The 26400-nt window shown below is 38.1% G+C and overlaps 1 protein-coding gene across 2 annotated transcripts; it reads right to left on the reverse strand.

The window, feature by feature from the left end:
- Positions 1-2261: 2261 nt before the first annotated feature.
- LOC139978943 (ovochymase-2-like) lies at positions 2262-25661 on the reverse strand. Of its 2 annotated transcripts, XM_071989527.1 has the most exons (21): positions 25324-25661; positions 24910-25084; positions 21541-21797; positions 20499-20641; positions 19452-19608; positions 17919-18017; positions 17229-17549; positions 16295-16405; positions 15563-15685; positions 15056-15236; positions 14413-14672; positions 13853-13989; positions 12925-13084; positions 12338-12433; positions 10965-11258; positions 10083-10190; positions 8719-9057; positions 7695-7850; positions 6490-6672; positions 3861-4045; positions 2262-2902 (listed from the first exon to the last, which is right to left on the reverse strand). In XM_071989527.1, exons 1-21 carry the CDS (start codon positions 25385-25387, stop codon positions 2741-2743), a joined length of 3711 nt encoding a protein of 1236 aa, XP_071845628.1. In that variant the 5' UTR covers positions 25388-25661; the 3' UTR covers positions 2262-2740. The 2 variants fall into 2 exon arrangements, with proteins under 2 accessions (XP_071845628.1, XP_071845629.1); XM_071989528.1 differs by lacking the exons at positions 24910-25084; positions 25324-25661 and adding an exon at positions 24145-24287.
- Positions 25662-26400: the final 739 nt, after the last annotated feature.

Here is a 26400-nt window from a genome sequence, read left to right on the forward strand (position 1 = left end):
TGGACTATGGATGTCAGCTAGCTTGGACTGTGGATGTCAGCTAGCTTTGACTATGAATGTCAGCTAGCTTTGACAATGGATGTCAGCAAGCTTGGACTATGAATGTCAGCTAGCTTGGACTATGGATGTCAGCTAGCTTGGACTATGGATGTCAGCTAGCTTGAACTATGGATGTCAGCTAGCTTGGACTATGGATGTCAGCTAGCTTGGACTATGGATGTCAGCTAGCTTGGACTATGGATGTCAGCTAGCTTGGACTGTGGATGTCAGCTAGCTTGAACTATGGATGTCAGCTAGCTTGGACTATGGATGTCAGCTAGCTTGGACTGTGGATGTCAGCTAGCTTGGACTATGGATGACAGCTAGCTTGGACTATGGATGTCAGCTAGCTTGGACTGTGGATGTCAGCTAGCTTGGACTATGGATGTCAGCAAGCTTGGACTATGAATGTCAGCTAGCTTGGACTATGGATGTCAGCTAGCTTGGACTATGGATGTCAGCTAGCTTGAACTATGGATGTCAGCTAGCTTGGACTATGGATGTCAGCTAGCTTGGACTGTGGATGTCAGCTAGCTTTGACTATGAATGTCAGCTAGCTTTGACAATGGATGTCAGCAAGCTTGGACTATGAATGTCAGCTAGCTTGGACTATGGATGTCAGCTAGCTTGGACTATGGATGTCAGCTAGCTTGGACTATGGATGTCAGCTAGCTTGGACTATGGATGTCAGCTAGCTTGGACTGTGGATGTCAGCTAGCTTGGACTATGGATGTCAGCTAGCTTGGACTATGGATGTCAGCTAGCTTGAACTATGGATGTCAGCTAGCTTGGACTATGGATGTCAGCTAGCTTGGACTGTGGATGTCAGCTAGCTTGGACTATGGATGACAGCTAGCTTGGACTATGGATGTCAGCTAGCTTGGACTGTGGATGTCAGCTAGCTTGGACTATGGATGTCAGCAAGCTTGGACTATGAATGTCAGCTAGCTTGGACTATGGATGTCAGCTAGCTTGGACTATGGATGTCAGCTAGCTTGGACTATGGATGTCAGCTAGCTTGGACAATGGATGTCAGCTAGCTTGGACTATGGATGTCAGCAAGCTTGGACTATGAATGTCAGCTAGCTTGGACTATGGATGTCAGCTAGCTTGGACTATGGATGTCAGCTAGCTTGAACTATGGATGTCAGCTAGCTTGGACTATGGATGTCAGCTAGCTTGGACTGTGGATGTCAGCTAGCTTTGACTATGAATGTCAGCTAGCTTTGACAATGGATGTCAGCAAGCTTGGACTATGAATGTCAGCTAGCTTGGACTATGGATGTCAGCTAGCTTGGACTATGGATGTCAGCTAGCTTGGACTATGGATGTCAGCTAGCTTGGACTATGGATGTCAGCTAGCTTGGACTGTGGATGTCAGCTAGCTTGGACTATGGATGTCAGCTAGCTTGGACTATGGATGTCAGCTAGCTTGAACTATGGATGTCAGCTAGCTTGGACTATGGATGTCAGCTAGCTTGGACTGTGGATGTCAGCTAGCTTGGACTATGGATGACAGCTAGCTTGGACTATGGATGTCAGCTAGCTTGGACTGTGGATGTCAGCTAGCTTGGACTATGGATGTCAGCAAGCTTGGACTATGAATGTCAGCTAGCTTGGACTATGGATGTCAGCTAGCTTGGACTATGGATGTCAGCTAGCTTGGACTATGGATGTCAGCTAGCTTGGACAATGGATGTCAGCTAGCTTGGACTATGGAGGTCAGCTAGCTTGGACTATGGATGTCAGCTAGCTTGGACTATGGAGGTCAGCTAGCTTGGACTATGGATGTCAGCTATCTTGGACTATGAATGTCTTCAAGCGTCGATCTAGACAAAAAGGGGTGTGGCCCTACAGATCCACTCCCAGAACGAAAATACAACTTGAGATATGAAATAGGGCACTCTGAGACATATTTGAGCTACAAATTAGGTCTATGTGTAAGTAAGTTTAGACACAAGGCAGTGATTTAAGATAGACACAAGGTAGTACAAACACGTGCAGACAAGTTTAGACATGAGGTAGTGCAAAAAGGAAATGTAACTTTTAATGTTGGGTTGAAAAGAGGATGGGTGCACCTTCCCTCACCCCCTCCCCCGGATCTGTGCCTGTTTGCATCCGTCTTTCCAATATATGAATATAATAAATGAAGTACAAGGAAAAATTTCCTGCTTTCTTAAGGACAATAAGACAGAAAAACACATAATTGGAAAAATTGTATGCACAATTTAGAACTGTATTGTATCTCCAAAAGTGAAAATGACAACTTGCATGTTATTCAAGGATATCAAATCTTTGCATGATATTCTATACTCATTACTAAGTGTAATATAGATGAAACTGATCCAATAAACTTATTATCATTATCTTTTTCACACTTGTTTTAAAACAGTGTATTCATTTTGAAGAATTGGTATCATGGTTTTATTCTGATATTCTCAAGGATGCCATACCCCTATTCTAAAGAGACAGCACATTCCATAATTTGCATTTTTAATTAGTTTAATTTTGATGCAAAAACACTATAGAGAATTTAACTTTTAGAACATCATTCAGTCTTGAGCAAGAATTTGACCAAAAGGTGTAAACTTTGGATTTCCTACTACAAGCAAATCTACAAGCAAACTAACCACTACATATGATAAATAAGGACAGATAGTCATGTCTGGAAAAGAATGTCTCTGTGGTATAAATATTACCACTAGAGAACAGAGAATTTTCCATAGTAACCCTGGAAGTTCTTTGATCTGTTTGAGGAGAAGGTGACCTTGAGGTAGAAGCTGTCAGACACGAGGTCTATGACAGACGGGTCTCGCTGGTTTCCGCACCATTTTACGCTTTCGCCACTGATGAGATCCTCAATCTACCAATGAGAAAGAAGATATGTACAGTAGTATATCAAAGTTTTGATATTCTTTTAAATGCATCTGGCAATGGCAATTGAGTTGCATATCATCTTTACAGTATTTAAGTTATTTTTCCCAAAGAGAGAATTAAAATTTCTAAAGAAAAAGTGGCATTTTAATGAAATTCACAAATATTTTGTTAAACAGACAAGATGTATCTTCTGCAAGGTGTGAGTCTATCTCAACATTAAGTAAAAAAAACGACACCTTTAATCTACAGCTGTACTTAGATTTCAAACACACGAACCTTAGCTTAGCCTAATTTACATATCAGAGTTGGGGCTGGGTGATTTTTCAGAAACTTTTGAGGAATAATGATCAGCAGAAATTTCATCTTTCAGGATATATCCCAATGAAGACAAGTTTATTGCAATTCGGGAAAGGGGGTTGGAGACGAGATGTCCCCACTCCCGTTATGTCGGAATGAGTTGCTTTGTAAAGGTACCTCCACATGACAATCGTAATAAAACTGAAAAAGTTCAATCTCAATGTAAGATTGAAACTGGACAATTTGCCATTTTGTGCTGAAATTGAAGTAGCTGGATGGCCATATCATGTCACTACAAGATGAGTCCTGAGCAGTCCAGTCCAAGTTATGTCCAAGTTATGTCCAAGGCATTTAACTTTCCATGTTGATACCAGTCAAGTCAAGTCATTCACTTAGATGAGTCCAGTCGAATCATTAACTTGGCCCGAGTCCAATCAAGTGTAACTCTCAAATTATTAGAATGGTTTTTTCTAATAATACTGACTATTACAAACCACAATATAAAGAAGTAACACCAACAAACTTTCAACCTAGTACCTTATGTGCTGATTGAATTTTTCAACCCACAATGAGGCAGTTTAGCTCAATTTGTTGTAGACACAATTAAAGCCCATTCAGAAACAATTTACTTGTTATCCATACTGTACCTCCATGTAGTCATTCCCACAGATCGGGTAAGCTCCTTGCATCCTGAAATGTTCGAAGCTGAGTGAAATGCGTTGGCCTGGTTCAGCCAAGATTCTGGTTTCGCACACCCTGTTATCGGAGTAGTCGTCAGGGTAACGTGGAGAGCTTATTGATCCTCTGGGTCCAGAGAAGAAGCGATTACAACCTGTAACAACAGCAAAGATATATTTGGCACTGAAGATCAGCATGTATTGCCCTTTAAATATGATGAAAAACAAACAGAAAAAAGTGGTACCTCATAATCAAATTTCTGAAAAAAAGTGCCTTGGAATAGATCTGAGGATCAGAGTGATCCCAGAAAGTATTTCATAGAAAGCTTTAAAGTGTTATTCATGGCAAAGGCAAACTTGATTGTTTATTAAAATTGTTGAAGGTATACTGCATTTTATTTATAATGTTTATAATCTTTATAGTTGTTTTATCTTTATAGTTGTTTATATCTAAACCACATTTGGCATCTGGCAACAGCGAACAGAGTGAATGATGTCGTCATGGCAATACTGCTTGGCTGTAAATCTGTTTTCTTTTTTTCATGATATTTTTTAGTCATTTATCAACATGGAAAAATAATATTTCTATAAATATTCTGCACTAATGATTTTTATGAAATTCTAAACACAAAGAACATTGACAGCTAAGAAAACATCACAAAAGTAATTTTCAAGGATAAATCCAACAAGAAGATTATATGTAAGGAAATTATAGCTTTTGATGAACATTTCCGGTAATGACTTAAAAACAGACTACTAATTAAGTGCTGTAATCCGGCACTTCCTGGAGTAAGCCTCTTAGCCAATCAATTAGGTTACATTCAATCAACCGCTTTTCTCAAAAAGTAGTAAGATGTTTTTTTTTAAGGCAACACTTTGGAATATTTTCCTCAATTATTAAGTGTTACATTGTCTGTCACTAGAAGATCCAGCAATTAGGAATTTAACCTGTGGTATATGTCGATCATTCCCAACAGTTAATGTGTTTATATACTCTCTTATCTATTGTCTCATCTGGTTGATCAACTGACACCCAAGCCTAATCTGTTAATATTAAACATTATCTCGGCTATGCTATCTATAAAGCACAAAGCCTGATAACTGTAATCCTTCTTTAGATTAAAGGGAGAGAAAACTGAGATATGTTCGAACCACTTTGAGGTGGTGCATATACAGGGGACATGTACTGTACACCAATACACAACACATATATTGCACTTTGTACCTATAAATGCATAGATTGTATTCTATGTTAGCATCTAAAGCCGCAAGCAATATGAAAGGAGATACAGTGAAAAGATGCAGACTTACTACATTTTCTTTCTTGGTAGAATAAAACAATTGACAGAAATCATGATGAATAGACGACTTGATACTAGATAAATGCAACATGGTACCATGTAGAGAGGTTGTATGGTAATCACATATATATTGAAGTAGACTGATTTGAATCTGTCAATCACAGATGTCATGAGAAGGAGAGGCTATATCTGAATGTATAAAAGAGAAATCTAATACCTATTCACCCTCTAAGCAAAAGGAAATCTCCTGACTTTAAAGGCATTGAAGACTCGCCCCAAACAGCGAGCCGCCATCTTTAAAAAGTTAATTTTCCGTTGCTTGCAAGTGAATTTATTCTCTTGTCGCTACAAAATGCAGACAGTAATGAAACATGATACCTTGTTATCTTTAGCTGGACCTGAGATGTCCATCGCTGTATCGTTTGTACACTGTGCTGTGGGTATTGACCGCAGCTGTATGTACTGACTGTACACTTAGTGTCTAATTACCAACGGTAGCAAGCTGTGTGTGTATTTTCTGGGATCGATGGTACCGTGTCTAACACTTCGGTTACACCTCATTTGAAACTAGGTCAGATTACCGGCATTAGACGTTTCTTTTTGCACGAGTCGTCACACCCTTTAATAGATTAGTTTCCAATGCCCATACTTATATGGAAATCATATGGAAATATTGCTTGACAAATTTACCTTATGAGACTTCCTAAGTCTGAAGTTAAAGTGTTGCTTTAATTCTTTATTTTATTTCCTCTCGCCTCCTGACTACCCTCTCTCCTCATTCTCTAAATCATCATTTTTAATATTACAATGACAATGACAGCAATTGATTGCCAGCAATTGTTTACAGTTTATGAATGTTTAACAATGTAAAAACGAATATTTTGATATAATAATACAATCTAGAGAGACAGGTACAAAGAAAACGAAACATTTATCGTGATAATTTATATACAATATTTAAGCTATACATTTGCATGGAAAAGGAGAAAAGAAGAAGTACAATGCTTATAGAATGTTTTCCCGATTTGAATATAATAAATATATACATATACTTGAGAGAAATTGGTGAAAGGAAAACAAAACTCCAAAACAAAAATTAAAAAATATACTACTCTTCTCTTTTCCTGTTTTATGCTTTATGTTTTTATGTTATGTCTCGTCTTAATGTCACTAACATTTGTCAAGGATGATACCATCGTCATAAAGTTAAAACACTTGCTTACAATTTTTAAGTTAATTTTGATTAAAGTACTGTATATCTTAAATTATAAAACAAAATAAACCATTCCATTACTGACCAATGGTAGGTGTAGGATCATCTCTCACAGAGAATCTCAGTGCAAATATACCGTCGCTACGACGATCTTTGGTGAAGAGGTAGTCGATGATTACCACATTGTCGTCGGACCACCAGGCACGGTTTCGTTTCACCCCGCAGTAAGAATTCTCTTTGGTGCTTGTCCTCAGAGTGAAGTGCTCACCTAAATATCAAAGAGAAATAAAGGGATTGAAACATTTTGAAAATGGAAATTATATACACAAGTGTAATGTACAGTAATATTGATGTTTACAAATGTTGAGACTAAAATATATTTCCTACCTACGTACCTCTCCTCTTCCCCCTGTTGGTTTCTTTCTTCTCTCCATCCCTTGTCTACTAATCCTCTTACATCTATCTCTTTTGTGTTCACCATGCTCATTAACCTGTCTGTATTATGTGCGTGTTTTTGTCCCTTCTGTTACTGTTACTTGTCATTTAGCCTCTGAAGAAGATCCTGCTAGGATCGAAACTGTCAGGCTCTCTTACTTTTACAAAACCAAAATATATTGTTAGATTGTTGCATTATAGTGTTGGACTGACTGTTTGCATGTGTTTTATAAGACAGAAAATTGAAAACCTTTTTGTGTGGATTAGTAAAAATGACCCTCTTGCTGTTTGTGTTGTGTGTATACATTTTAGATCCTCCTGCAAGCAGGAACTCGCGAAGAAGCCATCATGGCTTATCAAAGCCGCAAGCTGACCGAAGTCAGTCTCTTAGATTCATATTTAAACGTCCATGATTATGAATTGTCAGTTGTCAACAACACTGTAACTGGACAACAAACATTAATCTTGGAGTGACTCGAACTGGGGACCTTATGATTGGAAGGCACCAGCGTTAACCACTGAGCTAACACTGAGCTAACACTTGTTTGACAATTAAAGTTGTATGGCATAATATGGGTCTGGAGCTGCCAGTTTAGAATGTTAATTACAACACACCTTATCATGGGGATCAAGGTACAGTAGGTATAAGAGGTTGCATAGTATAGCCCTTACTTTGCCTGATATAACTTCTCTTTCTACTACCAAGAATGCTGTTCTGTGACAGCCTTGCTTCTTCTGCTCAATACCGCAATATCAGTAACACGTGGAAATGAATTCTTAATTTAATTCCCGACATTTTCATGCTGACTTGAAACTAAAGTAATGCATCTGGTCAGAATTTAGTTAACCACATACCTGCTGAGCAGTCTACATCGACATCAAACTCGAGTTTGAAGCGTTCCTTCTTTGAAGTTACCAGGACCAGGAGACAATCGTCGTCACGTGTCGGAGACAGACAGAACAATTCCCCTGTATCTTCTCCTTCGATGTAATGAATACAAGGAACCTCACCTGGAATAAAACAAAAAGAAAATGCAGATGAAATTAGTTTATAAACAAATAAATAATCTCTTCATAGCCGTATTGATTCGTCCTCGACTTAATCACTCATCTAGAACAAAAGTATGGATTTTTCAGTCATGACAATTAAGTGCAAATATGTTCAAAGTATATTTAAGTGTATAGTCTTTGACAAAAGAGAAACTTGGGCTCTTTTTACGATTCGAAAATCTGTAAAACCTAAATCCTAAAGATCTTACGACAGGGACAAGAAAACAGTGACAATTTGCGCCCAATCCCCTGGGCCACAACGTTTAAAGATGTACACACTCCTAGCTGTGACAGAATTGGATATAGTAAATTATGTTAAATGAAACATTTGATAAAGATCTGTATGCTAATTTTCCAGATTGTTATGTTAAAATATCCAACTATCACATGCAAGGGTAACCACTATCTCTGTATAGGGTAATTTGTTATGTACAGATATCCAACTACAACATGCAAGGGTAAACACTATCTCTGTATAGGGTAATTTGTTATGTTTAGATATCCAAGTATCACATGCAGGGTATAGTGTACACTATCTCTGTATAGAGTAATTTGTTTCTATTCCTTGGACTATGACATAATATCAAGACTAACACTCTGCCAACAGTGACCCGGTGCCTCTAAGATACCATGTTAAAAGTAGGATGTCAAAGGGGCTGCAGCATTATGCAGCTTAGCTGCAGTGCTTCATGGATTCACACAATATAGTCACTGCAAGGCTGCTGATATTGACTCTTCCTTATATACTAGCAGAGGATGATATACGGCTGCAGCTGCTGCAGCTATTCCTCTCCACGTGGAGTCTAATTGTATCATACGTCCAACTTACGTATGTCCTCGACCACATGAATCTCCACCACGAAGCCATCACCACTGATGATGGAGTCGCTGGAGAATTCCATCCACATTACGTTGTTGTTCACGGCGATGACCGGTTCCGGTCTGAGTCCGGTCAAGGAGAACACCGTCTCGTCCCACTCCCCGATATGACTTCCGTTACCGACGGTCAGATAGTCGTACAACTCTTCCAAGTCAAATTCCGGGAAGGTCAACTCAAAGTGATGGCCTTCTTCTGCCTGGAATAGCCACTGCACAACAGTATTGTTGGGGTACCTGGCAGGGTACTGCGGGGACTGTATGGTGATGGTGTCCCCGTCCGAGAGCAAATCTGAAAAATGGATAAATAAAAGGAGGAGGAGGATGCATAAACCTCTGAGATATCTGCATGGGGCCAAGACAATGAGAACAGAGTCAGAAATCCATGGTCGTTGGAAGATGGTTATAATGAATGACCACATTTTGATCACTCAGACCTCAACATGCTTTATAAGGGTCTCAGAGGCCTGTTATATATGATATCTGACACAGATCTGTTATATCAAGAAAGATTCATTTCTAATTTATTCAATACATCAGCAGCACACAATGAGACATACAAAGCATTGTGTGCTTTGCTAATAATGGTAGGTTTGTATTCCTGATAATTACTGAACATATAAATTCAAATATCGTGGAGTGTTAGCTCAGTGGTTAACGTCGGTGCCTTTCAATCATAAGGTGCCGAGTTTGAGTCACTCCAAGATTAATGTATGTCGTTCAGTTACAGAGTTTTTGACAATTAACAATTCATAATCATGGATGTTAAATATGAATGTAAGAGACTGACTTCCGTCAGCTTGCGGCTTTGTTAAGCCAATGATGGCTTCTTCGCGAGTTCCTGCTTGCAGGAGGATCAAAATACATACATACATACACACACACATACACCCATATCTGATCAATGTGATGATATAATAGGGGCAATAGTTTGACCTGCTGGGCAGTAATGACTATAATGAGTTACAACTTTCTAATTGACTTGATTTAAAATGGATGGATCAGGGATGTACCATTAGCCCAAATGGGGCCCAAAGTAGCTATAGGGGCCCCTGAGGCAAAGCAATTGCTGGGAGTAGGAAAAATATTGAAAGAGAGACCCTATCACAAAAATTTCACAATTTTCTTTTATATTTTATTTTATATTACTATGCACTTGATCCACTGAGCATGTTTAACATGTTTAACTGAGCATGATCGCCTAACGGATAATTTATGTGTGGCCCTGAATCACCAAACAGGTTAATATGCATGACCCTGTAATTTACAATGCCAAGCTTAAAAACATTGTTACATATCATATTTCTCTCTGCTTACCACAATGTTTTTCATCATAATAGGCACTTTCTCTGTTGGAGCAACTGACCACAAAGTCACAGCGCATCTCTTCAGAGAAGATGATGCCATCATCACAAAGTTCCAGCTCTGTCAAAAGAGAAAACATCAATCACAAATTTTGTCAAACTTGCGATTTTGTGCTGTTGACGATCGTTAAGCATAAGACGAAGGCTGTTTCATGAACCTGTGTGATGGTCGCAATGTTGATAAAGTCTCTCCTATTTCATGAGATGTTGAGGATTGAGAGAAAATTTGAAAATCTATTCATCCTGAACGATAATTCATTTGTAATTAGTGTTGTTCTTTTCAGAATTTAGCGACCAATAAGTAACAATTTTACTTTTAGACAGTACCTTTTGTTAAGAATGTGTGTAAATTTACATATGTAACTAACCCCGGGTGTAATCACATCACTTGAGTGCATGCTTGCATGAAACTAAATAATAAAATCATTTGCATATACCAATATTATCATGCGGAAAGTGAATAAGCAAAACATCATGTGAGGTTTTATATACATGAATCTATTTATATACATAAATCTCTGGAAAACACTACACTTCCAATAAAAAAAAAACAATTATAAAGTAAAAATCAGTTGCAAAAGTGCTTTCATCTGAATAAAGACATAAATCTATTTGTATACATAAATCTCTGTAAAACACTATACTTCCCAAAAAAAAAAAAAAAACAGTTGCAAAAGTGGATTCATCTGAATAACTTGACAACATACTGCATTATATTAACAACTAAATATTTTTTTGAAAAACTAAAGAAAAAAAACACACAAAATTATCATACGTGGTACCCATGAAAAAGTTTGACAATGTCCTGCCTTGTTTAAAGGCAGAAAAAACTTACCTTCACTCGTTGCCAAAACATTGATGGAGAAGCTAGAGTCTTGGAAACCCTCGCAGAAGTATGACACTCTTATCAACGGTCCTGGGAAGGCTCTATCCTCCGGAATTGAGGAACCAGTGAATACAGTATAAGACGAATTAGAGCTGATCTCCAGAGAATCGGAACCGAGTTCGAGAGATATGAAGGAAACTCGCAGTAGCAAACCGCGGTCGGCACGGAAAATCCACTGAGGGGAAGATCCATACCTACAACCGGTGTACGAGATGGTGACATCTTCACCGTCTCTCAGGGGTGCTGTTTGAAATCAAAGAGAAAAAAACAACTACTGTTGATTCCTTGACTAATGGCATTTCAAATGCTCGTTATAACACAAAACTCATTATTAGATTGGAGATTAACCAATTATGTATAACTTTAGATGAATTTACCATTATAATTGCAGTTTAAACCAACACAATAATAAACTTTTATGGAAAATGTAACACCCACACGACCATCCACGAGACATGTTAACTCTAAAGTTCTTGTACAAAATGTGACAAAAAGCTACATATGACATTTGATTTGATTTGATTTGATTTTCCACTTTGTTCTTATAATTTACAATTAGTCTACATGAAAAAGTAAAAATATTCAAAAGAAACTAAAACCAACCAAATGATGACTAAAATATCAGAAAGGTAATATCCATACAAAACAAAGAATTGCAAGACGAAGTAAAAAAAGCTTAACAGATAAAACGATTGTTAAAATAAATTTAATACAGTACAGGATAAAGGAAGATTAATGTTGGTTTGTTACAGCATATGGTATATTCTCAATATGTCCACTAACAGGGATTAATGCCCAGTCCAGATACAGGGGGTGGTTATCTCTGCTGTGAACAGAATTAAGCTTATAGCCTCAAGAAGGCTTTGGTAGGATGAAGCCACCTGCATATTTTCCTCTAAACATGACTATAGCTTGTTTAATTATAGATTCAAATCAGCATTACCCACATTCCCATTAATCAGACAATGCAATACAACCACACACTGCATATCACAGAATTATAAAACAAAGATACAGCTATCAATATATTAAACTTATGTACTTTACAAATCTTGTACATATATGAAATCTGTCCATGTACACTCTTCAGATGTCAAGTGTTTAATATGGAATTCACATGTTGACCTCTCTCAACCTGAGATGACCTTTGACCTCCATCAAATTTTGAAAAACATCTTATTAGTGATGTGAGCAATTGTGTATGCCGTTTTCCATCATATCATTTTTATGTGATTAAACTATCCGACAAAGATTTCTTTTCACGGACATGACAACGCTCAAAATATTATCTTCCGTAATATTGTTGACAAACAGAAGCTTACCGCATCTGGATTCGTCAGTTTCATCGGCGCAGTCTGCATAAAAGTCACATTTTTTGTCGCGGGCGATGATGTCTCCATTATCACAGTGGAAATATTCTGTAACAATGATATAAACACAATATGATGTAGCGTGTTTATGAATATGATGAACAGCTTTCTAATACGTTTTCGGCCCACAGCCCAGAATCTTCCACGAGGACTGGGCCACAACCCACCAGACCCCCACTCCTAAGGATCAATGGTCGATATGCATGAAAGCTATGAAAAGTGTAGATGAAATATTTGCGATTTGTAAAATTCCTGCGACCCACCAAACCTATTCCGAACTGACTTTTAAGGTCACCCCTCATAGTTTGTTGATCATCATGATAGAAGACACATCTTACAAAAGAAAAGGGCAGGGGGGGGTACAGATATTGCGTAGTGTTCCTATACTAAGCAATATCTGGACAAAGCAGTGACCACCCTGAGAGATAGCTGCCAGAATGAAGTCCCAGTGAATTGCTATAACAGCACACAGGTGTAAAAGCATAACATGGTATCATGTGGCATCCATCATATAGCTTTACTAGCCAAATGAAAAGTACCTTCGTTGATCGTTTCCTGAATGAATTCTAAATGTGCTTCGATCTTGGTATAGACCCCAGGGCTCCTAGCGTCACCGCAGCCAAAACCCCAAGAGGTGGCACCAACCAATTGCCAGCTACCGTCCTGGCCCTCACACACCATCGGACCACCGCTGTCTCCCTGTATCAGATGAAACATTTAAAACGACATAAATGCATCACTTTCCACTGCAGCAGAAAATCATGATACAATTTGTTGAAAATTATATGAATAAATAAATGAGACAAAAATGAATAAACTTTGTTTTAAGGGGCCAATATAAACGGGCAATTTTTGTCTATTTTACAGTCTAAATTGCCTGATATCTGTTTTATAAACTATCACCTGATCTGTTACGACTGCATGGCTCTCACTGGGAGGTCCGAGAGCCAAATTCGTCCCGCAACAGATTTTACTCTGGCCAGCGAAGAAACAAGCCAACAATCTAATCGGGTGTGCTGAATCTAACACTATAGGCAGTATAAAAGGATAACTAACCACAGCAAGCCAAGCTGTGACAAATACTGCTAAAGATCATGAACTAATACCACATCATTATAGCAAATTTAAGAAATGGTGAGATTTTAGCTAGAGGTCCCTATAGCTGTATGGTCATTGATCTATACTGTTTTTCATTTTTAGTTCTGAAAATGTTAACTGACAGTCTATCAAAAACATAAAAAATCTCATGGTCTTATTCTGTGAGAATTCTGGAATTAAATGGTCAGCAAAAACTCTGCATGGGCAGAAGTATGGCAAAAAGCTAAACCATATTTTGCTGATTTAAAGTGCCTTGAAACATATCAGATATCAAGGCAAAACTTGGAAACATTAATATGCTGACAAAGGTTGGAGAGAAATATCATCCTTCTAGAAGTAAGATGAGAATTTTCAGGTCAGCGTTTATACCTGACAGGTGTCCTTGCCGCCCTCTATCAATCCAGCACAAATCATGTAATCGGAGATAAAATTTGCCTGAAGATATTCCTCACAAACAGAATCATTGAAGAGGTTGATGTTAGCTTCCTGGAGGATGTCAGGTGTCTCTAAAGGAGAATAAAAAATATAATTTTTTTTTTTTTTAAATGATGGTATTGGCTAAATTTCCATTAACCCAAAAGTACCCAAGTAATGTATATTCTTATCCATCAAATGGGAACATTAAATGGAAGTCCCATGAGCAGTAATAGGTGCTACAACGGTATGCCTGCCTCAAAGAACACACGGATAGAATATCACAACTGTTATATAATATGGTCAAAATTATTATATAACTATGGTGAGGTTAATTTTTTTTTCATATCAAAGAACAAATTATGCAATATTTTTTATTTCTTCCTTTCACAAAGTAATTCACAACTTTGTTCTTTCAAGACGGTAAAACGCCAGAAAATGTAAATTATGTAAATGTAAAATACAAGTCAGATCCTGCACAATTAAGGAAAGGACTATTAAAACAGAAGACCTACCACCTCCTCCAAACTCTGTGGTTCCCCATCCGGCTATCCAACAATTTGAATACTGGCCGCCGGCTTCTGGATCGGGCAGGCAGACTGGAGATACATGATGCGAGTAACGGACGGGTCTCTGAAGGTGTAGCACCGCTATGTCCCTGTATACCTCACCATCGTACTCAGGATGGACAAAGACTTGCACCTGGGACTCCTGGTGGTATCGACTGAATTCGTACTGTTTCTGATCGCCAAAGACAATCTTTTCGAAGTAGCCACTGTGAAAAGAAAAAGAACACACACACATTTTCATGAATCTCCACTCTTTTAAGTTTCTCTTCATACAGAACAATAAATAATAAATTGCTCTATTGATTTATACATAATATAAATTTAGCAGTTTCCAAGGTGGCAATGGCAAAGATATATTGCCAAGATTTTGTGACATTAATGCAGCAAGTCAACAATATACTTTTGTCTCCTTTAATATTTACACGGTTTAAATAAAATCCTATATTGTTTTTAATGTACAGCTCTTTTCAATATCCTATATTTAATGTGTCAATGCACTGCGTGAATGTTTGAAGATCTACAGATGTACCTCAATGAAAATAATTAAACAAAACAAAGAATGCTTTGTTTATATTAATTATAAACTTACACGCAATGAGCTGCAGTTACTGCCCACTCTGGATTGATAAGGGTAGCGCCACACACGTGATTACCATAGTACCCCTGTAGGGATCCCATCCATGGCCAGTTGCCTCTGTAAGCATCTGTGCCACCAACAATCCTTGATCTCGGGGCGCCATCAGTTATGGTACCGCAATTGACAGATACCTCTGTAATAAAAATACACTCGTCATATTGCACATCTTAAACATACGAAACACATATACACAGAAATAACACGCTTTAACGCAATCGACCCAAACAAGTTTAATAGTGACATAGTTACGTAACAAAGATAACATGTTAATGTTTGTATAGTGAATGCCTCCATGAAAAAATAAGTCAAATATGCCGCATTGAAATTATAAAAATAACAGAATGACAAATCGGTAAAGTGAAACATGATTTGTGTGATAAAAGTAACAAGGCACAAGCATGTCTGTTCAAGAGAAACTGGCCAATATTTTATAACCAATTTCAAACCCAGATGCCATACCTTGACAGCTGGTTCCATTCCCTTCATATCCATATCTACAAGAACATTGGTAGCTTCCTTCTAAATTCACACATTCGCTGTTTTTGTGTTCGCAAGGTCGAAACTCTGCACATTCATCGATATCTATAAAAAGGAAACAATTACGCAATTGTATTAAGAAATTCACAAAGAAAGGGAAGAAACTTAGGTGCATTGTGGGAAGATTAACGAGCCATCCAAAATTTAGAAATTTATCACTGCAAAGTTATCTTTAATATATATCATTCCTACATGGTATCGTATCCTTCGATTCAAGGATTTTAGGAACAAAAAAACTTTGCCACCAGATTTAACTATCTTACTTGTTGATTGACTAATCGACCAACAACAGAAGTGTGGTGCTATTAAACAACTTACATGTATGAAAGGTCTAATGCACTACATCCCTCCCCTTCTCAATTGAAAAAGTCTTTAAACGGAATATCCGTTGCCTGATAAGAATCATCAAGCCTACTAAAAAGGTTCAACAAGCAGAAATATTTAGTTATAGGTTTGTATAGCCAAAAGAAACTAGAGGTGAATGATAATATGGACTTGCTTATTGACTATAGACTAACCAACAAGAGTAGGGTGGCGCTATACAACAACTTACATGCAGAAATGGTCTTATACACTACAACAACAGAAAGTGTATTCAAATTTGTAATTTGATGACAATTCTGTCAAGACCAGAGACTTCGGCTATATACTTACCCAAGCACATGTCAAATGCTCTAAAGAAGCCAGGTAAACATTGGCATTTGGACATGTTGCAGATTTCATGATGACCAGAGCAGTCGCTATCGACTGTGCAGTTCGATGTGCCTGTTATAAAGAAGTAAATGAAAGAATACTACATATTATTATAAATTTTTGTAGCATACCATCATATCATTGAGTAGCTTAGAGTGATGGTTCAAAAACCTACTGGGGGGAGTACAAAAATTCTCATTTGGATTGCAAAGTTTTTCTACAGTTTTTGGAGCTCGCCGATGTCCATAGTCTAGCATTCACGCATTCTGCACATCGATTCTGAGCAGAGCGTGGGGTCTGTTGTGTCAAGGTTCAGAAGATCGTAGAAGCACCTGGGTGGTAGGCTTTCAAGTTTGTGAACTGCTGATTAATAGTGTTTAACCTGTTACAGAGTATTTTGGAATTTGAAGAGAAATATTGTAAAACTAACTGAAAATGCATTTGCTATGCCATACTATGGAAACTTAATAGTTCTCTGTCATTGCAAACTTTTCCAATCTCATCAAACTTTACTTCTAGGAACCGGCAGATTAATCATCTAAAAATACAGTTTGCTGTCCGATCGTTAAAGCTACGTACATTTTGTGTTAAAAATTGTCACAATCTGGGTAATAACATCCTTCACTGTTAAAGATAATGCTTAAAGGACCCTTCATCAGTTTTTTTTGGGGGGGATATGCTTTAAAGTGATTTAATTTGCAGCTTACTTCCTCAAATCAAAGGCACATGTCACATCACCCCCTTCCCCCCCCCCCCCAACATCCCCATCCAGATTAAACACTTTTTGCCTGCATCTGGAGACATAACATGTTATTGTTAATTACACCAAACTAAATATATGACGTTCTGTTAATGAAACTGCTATTTTTCTTTAAATAAGTTTTCGCATATTCACCATTTCCAGGAACCACTTCCACATGCATGGCAAACCCTTCGTCTCTTACACTGGAGTCACTGGTAAACAGCACCCACAGGATATTGGACGGTGAAACAAAGTCGTCCAGCGTCGAGTTACCGGTGAAGCTGATGTACCGCTCCCTGTCGAAACTGATATGCACGTAGTCAAAGCCGGTTTCCAGTTGAAAGTGTAACCAACGGACACTTAGATGCGAGCCGCGTTCGGAGATCATGAGAAATTCCTGATGCTGAGAGTTTCTGTAGCTTCGCGGATAATTTGGCGAAGTCAAGTTTAGCTCGAAACCAATCTCAAGGTGATCTGCAGGAGCGGAGATAGGAAAATATAAGCATTGATCAGATTTATGAAAGAAACTCAACATGACAAATGTTTTACATAGAAAGTCTTTTCATAAACCAATATATCCTTAAAGAGTATTGGAATGACCTGTAACTTAATTGTACTATGATGGTTGCCTTTTATCCTTTCACTTTGTAACAAATGTGCATCTGTGCGTGCATATAAATTTTTCAGACTATTTTGTACACAGATTTTCGTAACATATTTTGTGTACACATTATACATGCATTTGCAAAATATTTTGTGTACACATCTACTTCTACGATATATTTTGCAGACTTTATAAGTTTGCAAAATAAACATAGCCAGTAGCTAGCTGTTGGTACTTACCACAGTCTCTTTCATCACTGACTGATCGATTGCAGTGAACTTCAAAATCACAAATTTGATCGGATAAAAGAACTTCACCTTCCTCACAAGTGTGTATTTCTGTAAAAAAAAAACCAGTATGGAAAATGAAAAAAAAATACTAAATGTAGTTGTTATTAATTAAGCTCTTGGAAATTCTCAAAGATAGGTATGCATACAAATGTACAAAGTACTGATTACACAGTGCTCACCCATCCCACAGAAAAAAAATTATACGGGCTACAATCTTTGTATTTCTGTGTTATATACCAGTGTTGTGGTTGCATGAAAAATGAGCTTATGTAATACAGTAGCAGCCTAGCAGGCCATGAGTTTATGTGATACAGAAGCAGCCTAGCAGGCCATAAGTTTATGTGATACAGTAGCAGCCTAGCAGGCCATAATTTTATGTGATACAGTAACAGCCTAGCAGGCCATGAGTTTATGTGATACAGAAGCAGCCTAGCAGGCCATAAGTTTATGTGATACAGTAGCAGCCTAGCAGGCCATAATTTTATGTGATACAGTAACAGCCTAGCAGGCCATGAGTTTATGTGATACAGTAGCAGCCTAGCAGGCCATGAGTTTATGTGATACAGTAGCAGCCTAGCAGGCCATGAGTTTATGTGATACAGTAGCACGTAACAAGGGTACCATAGGTTTATGTGATACAGTAGCAGGTAGCAGGGGTACCATAAGTGTATGTGATAGGGTAGCAGGCTAGCAAGCCTTGAGTTTATGTGATATAGTAGCTCGTAACAGGGGTACCATAAGTGTATGTTATACTGTATTAGCCTAGCATGCCATGAAATTAGGCCCTGACAGAGCAGAAAATAAAGTAATAACAATTTATTTTCAAACTGCTTTGCAAATCATAGTGCTAAAGCAGATGTCAATACATGTCAAAAAAGTTACAGCTTGTGACTCCACATTCAGGTCTCAATCCAAGTCATATAAGTTATTCCAGTTTGGGTTTGACTATCACAACATATAAGACCCTGGTCAAGTATGCCTCAAACTGTTTAACACCAGGGCCATGCCGGGCTCTAACCTGCGAATCAAAGATGGTGATTTCATTCCTGCCAATGCGACCATCTTTGCTCACCCGACCATCCTACTGACGTTAAAAACAATGACTGTTTCTGAGTCTACAGTTGCCATGTCAACATTGTAGCCACGATCACTGCTGTCATCATCTAATTAAATGAGCCTGTTTAAACTCCATGTTTCAATCTTCAACAGCTTTTCATTAATGAAAAATATTTTCGTCCTGATGCTTTTAAAGAATTTTGACATCTGATTGCCCTGGATAGGAATTCCTAATACTTGGGTAATTCATCAGAATTAGTATAAGAATGATTGTTTTTATTGTAATCATAATTTTTTCCATAAGAATCTTCTTCTTTTTACCTATGTTTTTTTTTTAACATCATCAGACCTTTTTTTTACTAAAGGACATGTCATAGCGATGTTAAACAAACTAACTCAGCAGTTTAAGTAATGATTTCAACATACCTTTATTCAGGAACGATGATATAAAGTCTGTATATGCCGTCACTCTGGTAAACACTGCTGTCGATGGTCCCTCGCATCCAGAATCCCCGGAAGAAATTCCAACCACATTCCATAACCCTTCATCATCCTTGCACATGAGGGGTCCTCCGCTATCACCCTGTTGAATATACGTAACTTCTAAATGTGAATAAATTGCTTCACACTCAGCTGACAAAGGACTGGTAATTTGCCACTTAGCCAGTAACAAAAATAACCTGAATTTCGAGGCCTGTCATTATTTGAGAAAGTATTGTTAGGTGGTTTGTTTGTTTGTTTATCCCCTTGATTGTTGAAATGAAACAAAAATCAACTCTTCCTATCTACGCAAAGATTATGAGAAGAGCAAAATAGGTTCTGTTCAAAAAGCCGAGAGTGACGTACAAAATTTTCTCAGATAGACTCATTTTTACGGCTCCCCTCTGACAAATCATTCAATACCCCCTTAACACCAGGTTCTTAATTGTCTACTTGGTAATATCTTTTGATGACTCTTTGAAAAGTCATCATGGTTATAAGAAACTTCAAACAAAAAACATTGGCAAAACAGTGGCACAAAGTGTTTCATTTTTTGCAGGCCTGACAAAGGGGAGGGGGGAAGGGGGAGTCAGTTATAGTTTTCACTGGACCCTTCTGTATGAAATATCAGATCCAGTGGTGGAGCTAGGGGTCAGGGGGGCGAGAATGGTCCATAGGGGCGCTTTTGACACTATCTAAGCGGAGCGCCACCACAGGTTGGCGCGGAGCGTACAGAAATTTTTTGAGTAAAAGATACTCCCTAGATCGCCGGATATGACTCTTGCTAATTTGCAGATAATGTGACAAATGTCAATATGTAGATGAGAGCGCAATAAAAAAGTCAATAATCGCGAATAAGTAAAAAGCTGAAAAGGGCGCCAGCAGTCCATTTGAGCCTGTCAGGGGGAGGCATCTGCCCCCCCACCCCCCACCGACTGTAGGTACGCTCCACCACTGATCAGATCTACCACAATTTTTCAGTACAGAACTTACCTGACAGAACTCAGAGCTGCCATCCTTGAAACTGCCACAGAGCATCACATCCTCCTTAAAATTTTCATCACCCAGTGACTGCATGCACTGTGACTGGTTCAAAAGACTTATGCCTGTTTCTCGCAGCTGAATGGGGAAGAAATCTGTGTAGAGGAATTAATTTGCGGGAAAAAATCCATGATCTAGAAAATGCCGAGAAATGCATTATTAACCAACTTTTGAAAAACCCCCTTCCGGTTATCAAGAGATCAAAATTAAGTATTTTATATACAAAATCAGTACAATATTTCATGGATGATATTTAGATGGCTGAAAAGAAACTCAACCAAATTCTCTGGTGATGCAAGCAGAGGTTGACCAAAGCAAGTACAGTAGGGTAACCAATATCGTTATCCTGTTTGGATTTCTCGAAAACTTGGTGAAAAATTATGAAACCATTGAACACCTCTCCCTTCCCCCTCTTCCCTAAAAACAGGAGCAAAATCTGTTCCATCCATTGTATCAGAAATTATTACCATATTCTCTGAAAAAATACAAAAGATTCTTAATAAACCACTAGAGGCTTTTTTAAGATGGTAAACTGACAAGAGATTTTTTTTTTGCTTCATTGAACCTAATTTGAGCTTCAAAAATCTTAATTGAAATGAACAGGTCGAGATGAACCGATGTATTCTACAACAAAGATCCAATCATTTAGTCAAAATGGCGATTGATGGTAAACTGTTTCAATAGAAACTTAAAAATTTTACAGGTAAAATGAAGCATACATTTAGATGGCTATTTCACAGATTGTATGGAGCATTTCAAAAACTTTGGCACATATGCACTGCAATAATTATTCTTTGTGCAAAAACCAGTCTCTACGCAAAGAAAAATGATTTTCTCAATAGTCCATATCTCTAATTTATCTGCTGACAGTAAACAAGTGACAAAAGTTAACTCTTCTTTCCCTTTCGTAATATTCATAATTTTCTAAAAGAGAAACAGATCAAATTAACATCAAAAGATGCAATTTTAATGTGATGGGAGTAAGGTTTAATACCTGCTGGCAGTGAACCCCATCCTGCAACCATACATTCACTGTAGTGATTAGTCTCTGGTGTTGACCTCGCAATGCATGCTGGTCTTACAAAATCGTCAAATTCAACAGGGGATCGAAGTTGAAGGACTGCAACGTCGTTGACCAAAGTTTCATTGTCGTACTCTGGATGGCGATGCACTATGACTCTCCGTTCCTCTCTGTGACTAGAGCTCTCAAGAAAATTGACGAATCCAACCACAATGGTGTCAAAGGTGCCCCTGAAAAAGAAGTCAATTCAGCCAGTCATCTTCCCAGGGAGTTGTTAAAATGTATCAAGAAATGAACGAAGGCTGAAACACTCCTGATATTTGACAAACCTCTTAGATCTTTATTTGAACAAACCTGTTTTCATCTAGAATCATGTAAATATTGAGAAGCTTCAGCCAAGTGAAGTGCTTGTTTTGTTTGGGTGAAAAGCACAGCTCATGCATGTACATTACCTTCTTCCATTTGAAATGAAACATGCCATACCTAAAGGGTGTGTCTATTTCAATATGTTAAACTGTACGTTACAACTTTATTATGTCATCACAGCCTTTGATTACACTTAAGGGGACTCGTCAACTTTGTACGTGCAGTGAACTGTTTGTTCTACATGTACCAATTGAATGCATGTATGAAGCAAGCTGTAAAGTTTAACCTCTGACCCAGAGACAAGGTTGCAGGGTATAAAAGGGAACACGTCCTCACAATTCTCACCAGTTAACAGACATACTTTAAATACTCATTATACAATCAGCTATTCTGCTTTATCTCAGTAAGGTAATGAAAGAGGACTATGGTTTATTTATCTGAGGGATTGGGAGCAGCTTAAAGGATAAAGGAGAGGAGATGGGGGGGGGGGGGGGGCTAAGGAGTATTGGGAGGAGTGAGCCAAAAAATGGGCAGAGGAAAAGGGAATTCCTATGTAAAACATTTTTCTCTTTCAGTGTGAGACACAAAAAAGTGACAACACTTTTTTTAAATTTATAAATGTGTAAGAGTCAGTGGGCCTGACGTTTCGATCCTAGCAGGATCTTTTCCATAGACTGAATGTATTTGAACATAAAGAAATTGCATGAGCATGAAGAACCACAATAAAAGTTTTAATTGGTATGGTATGCTTTAACCCTACAGGCTGTGGCAGACTAAGTTGGGTTAACATTGTGAAATTTAAACGTGTAATGTTGTTAACAATAATCTAGTTTGACTTTGTTTTGAGATATTTCTAGTCTGTACAAGTCAAATAATGTATAAGAATGTTGCAAGGAATTGTTTTGTTACCCCTATCTACTAAAGGCTGCATGCTGAATTGGTTGCAGAAGCATTAGCCTACTTAAGCCTATACATTTTGAAAGTAGACCTGATCATAGCAACGCTAGCTAGGAACTGTCATTTATGCCAAATATTTGCCCAGGGATGATAAAGTATTTAAAACAATGGTTCTTTTAATAGCAGATACACTTTCTTATAATGCCCACTGTTCATTGAAATACATACAAGAGAAGTTGTATAAAGCTATAACATATATGCAAGTACTACTAGCTTAGAATAATTTATTAATAATATTGATTTTATTAATGTGCTAATATATACCCGGAAGGGTACTCAAGGCACAGGAGTGGAAAAGAGAAAAGAAAGAACATACGAATGAACAAAAGAATTATTGGTTAACCTTCATAAATGCTTGTCATATAAGATGAGTTTCAAAAGTTTTTTGAACAAGCACCACATCTGAGTTCTAGTGGTAATCAACAAAGTAAGGGAAGCAAAACATCTGAATTCTAGTGGTACTCAATCCCAGAGGTGAGGAGCAGCTACTTCGAACAATCTTTCACCCCATATATGTTTAGGCCAATGGTTTTAGAGTAAATGTATGTTACTGGAGCGAAGACGTATCGGAGTGTATGTCTGGAGCATGTCAGAGATGTAAGAAGGAGCCAAGCCATTCAACGAGTTGTAGGTTCCACTATCATTGCGTTTCCATTATGTATGTATATGTGATCTTCCCGCAAGCAGGAACTCGCGAAAGAAGCCATGGAGGCTTGTAGACTCGCAAGCTGACCGAAGCCAATCTCTCGGCACACATCCATTTAACGTCCATGTCAGGAAGTTGTTATTGAACAACACCCTTGCCAGACGACACACATTGCTGTCGGCGGGGAATCGAACCGGGGATCTCATGACTGGGAGACGCCGGCGTCAACCACTTGGCTATACACTCCGCCTCAATTCGTGAAGGCGTGGATAATTCTCTCAGTGGCTGTACGACTAATATATTTGCAAATGTTACCTATAATTGGAATGTACAAGATAGATGACCAAATGAATTTGATATGTGTTTTTTTATTCCCGGACGAACAGGCGCGACGTGTTACTCAGGCCGATACTGTTAGGCGATTAAATTAATATAGGGAGTAGTGTACGCCGTGGCGCGACCTTTATATTAGACTCTCAAGTGTACCTGTTTCACGAAAATATGGTGTTCTCAGAAACTAATTGTGATCCTGTTACCACTTAGAGCAACATTCAGTGCACCTTATTTATATTTGCAATATACGCCTATATATACTCATAAAAAGTTACCGTAATCTTTCGCACCTCAAAGTAACAATCTGCCATATTTTGTTTCCCGTTCTGGACCTAGCTGCGACCTGGCTTTCGTAGGCCGGTAGCACCAGAGTGTTACTAAACTTACACGGTATGATGGTGTAGGGTAAACATTAACATTATTGAGGGCAATAATGTTCTTTTAAAGGTTAGCTACTGACGATCTCGCTGATTTTACTCAGTGGCTTAGTTCTTTCCTTCAGCTATATGATTTCATCAATGGTTTGACCAAATTCGGTTGTAAATAGAAAAAATATTAATTGTAAACTTAAGTCCTTGGCCGTTAAAGAGAGCCCTAGTCTTGAGGTGTTTAAGACAAGATTGCCCACGCATTGTTATTAGCACTGCTGCGCTGCGCACCAACATCCTCGTTGTGATACCCGAGAGGGGATTTTTAACGAGTACATAACCGAAGAAGAAGCAGAAGTAGAGAGTCTATATATATAGCCTACATGTTCTGAATGCATGTACCTGATATAAATAAAACGATTATACATTATATGCAGAGTCATTGTGCTCGAGGTACGTTTTCGAGTGCTACGCATGAAGTTAACATAATCACTTGCGTCAATTTTAAAATGTATCCTATGTTAATATGGGATGGGGAGGGGTTGTGTAACCTACATACAAAAAAAAGCGTATTATAATGCATGACAAGGTGTCGACGTAAACCAATACCTAGCCTATATGCCTATATGATCATATACCGGGTATAAATTTTAAATTTTAAACAATACATACACACAATGTGCCGCAGTTATTGCCCAGTATGGATCCAGTAATGTAGCTCCACAGCTGTGAGTAACACCAGAGAAACCCAAAGATCCTATCCAGGGCCAACTGCCCAAATCTGCGTTGGTCCTGACAATTCTGCTATCGACATTTCGTGTCCCACACTGTGAGTTAGAGACAACACCTATATACACGATATAACATTGTGGAAACGAATTAATGAACCCTTCACGTGTGTTAGATTTCTACAAACTGTAAGTTTACGCTCCAACATGGCAACACAGGAGTGGGTGAGTACATGACTATTTCAAGCTTTATAACTCTTAACTGTTTTTCATATCCTATTTATCATTATGTACTTTCATGTATTCATACTGGATTTTAATAAAATAATGTAATAAAATATATCAAAAATTTACAAACCTGGGATAGAGGCCGCCAATATGAGAGACAAGACTACCCAGATAAATCGATGTATATCGGCCATTGTTTTACTTTATTGTGAGCAACGCATCGCTGAGGGTGTGACATCCATTCTGGAAAATCTCGCGAGTATACCAATTTAACTCATATGTTTGCTTAAAACAAACAGAAATAAGTACTTTCTTTCATCTGTCAGAGCATGCGCATGGGTGTGGTTACCATGACGAGGATTTCACTTTCGAAAATATATTTAAGGGCCAAAAAGAAAAAGAAATTACAAGTATTTTCATTTACATAATGCAACTTTTATCTGGGCACATGAAAAATATCAAATCAACACAGCTTCCACACACACACACATAAAATATATGAATAAACATTAAAACGTCTTTTGAGAATTTGCAATAACATTGAATCGAGGAGGGAAATGGATTACGTAACAAGCAGAGATACCTTTATGTGTATGTAAGTGCAACATGTTTGCACAGACCCTCATTCAACAATAGGAAACCACTTGGTCACCTTTCTGTATAAATTTAGTTAATGTATACTTTTTGTAGGGTTTGAAAACTCGAAGCTTGACCCTGGTTTTTTAGCAAGCCTACAAAATAATTACAACATAGGAATTCTAGGATTTGCATGCAACCGAATTTAATTAGGACTGAGAGAGAGCAATATTTGCTGGGTTATGTGCCGTTTATACTGCAAACTGTATTTGACGTGGTCATTAAGGGATGAAGTTAGTTCAGGGGTGGATCTGGGATTTAAAAAGATGGAAGAGTGGCCATGAGGATTTGCAGCCGCCTCCCATGTATAGGGGGTGGAGTGGGTAGACCCTGGTATAGGTATGTACGGTATGCCGTCAAACGGCGGTCATGGCGTGGTCAAGTGTTTCTCGTGGTATACTTTTCGCATGGAAGTATTACCCTGTAGGCCTTTAATGTCACATACACATGGGTATTCATTATGTAAGTGCACAAGCGCATACATGGAGTAAAATTCGACGTCAACAAGTTAGTGAACAACCTATCACAACAGTTTTACATGTACCTTTATATCTCTCCATTGATCATAACA

The sequence above is a fragment of the Apostichopus japonicus genome, chromosome 13 (genome assembly GCF_037975245.1).
Source record: "Apostichopus japonicus isolate 1M-3 chromosome 13, ASM3797524v1, whole genome shotgun sequence".
Taxonomy (NCBI): Eukaryota; Metazoa; Echinodermata; class Holothuroidea; order Aspidochirotida; family Stichopodidae; genus Apostichopus; species Apostichopus japonicus.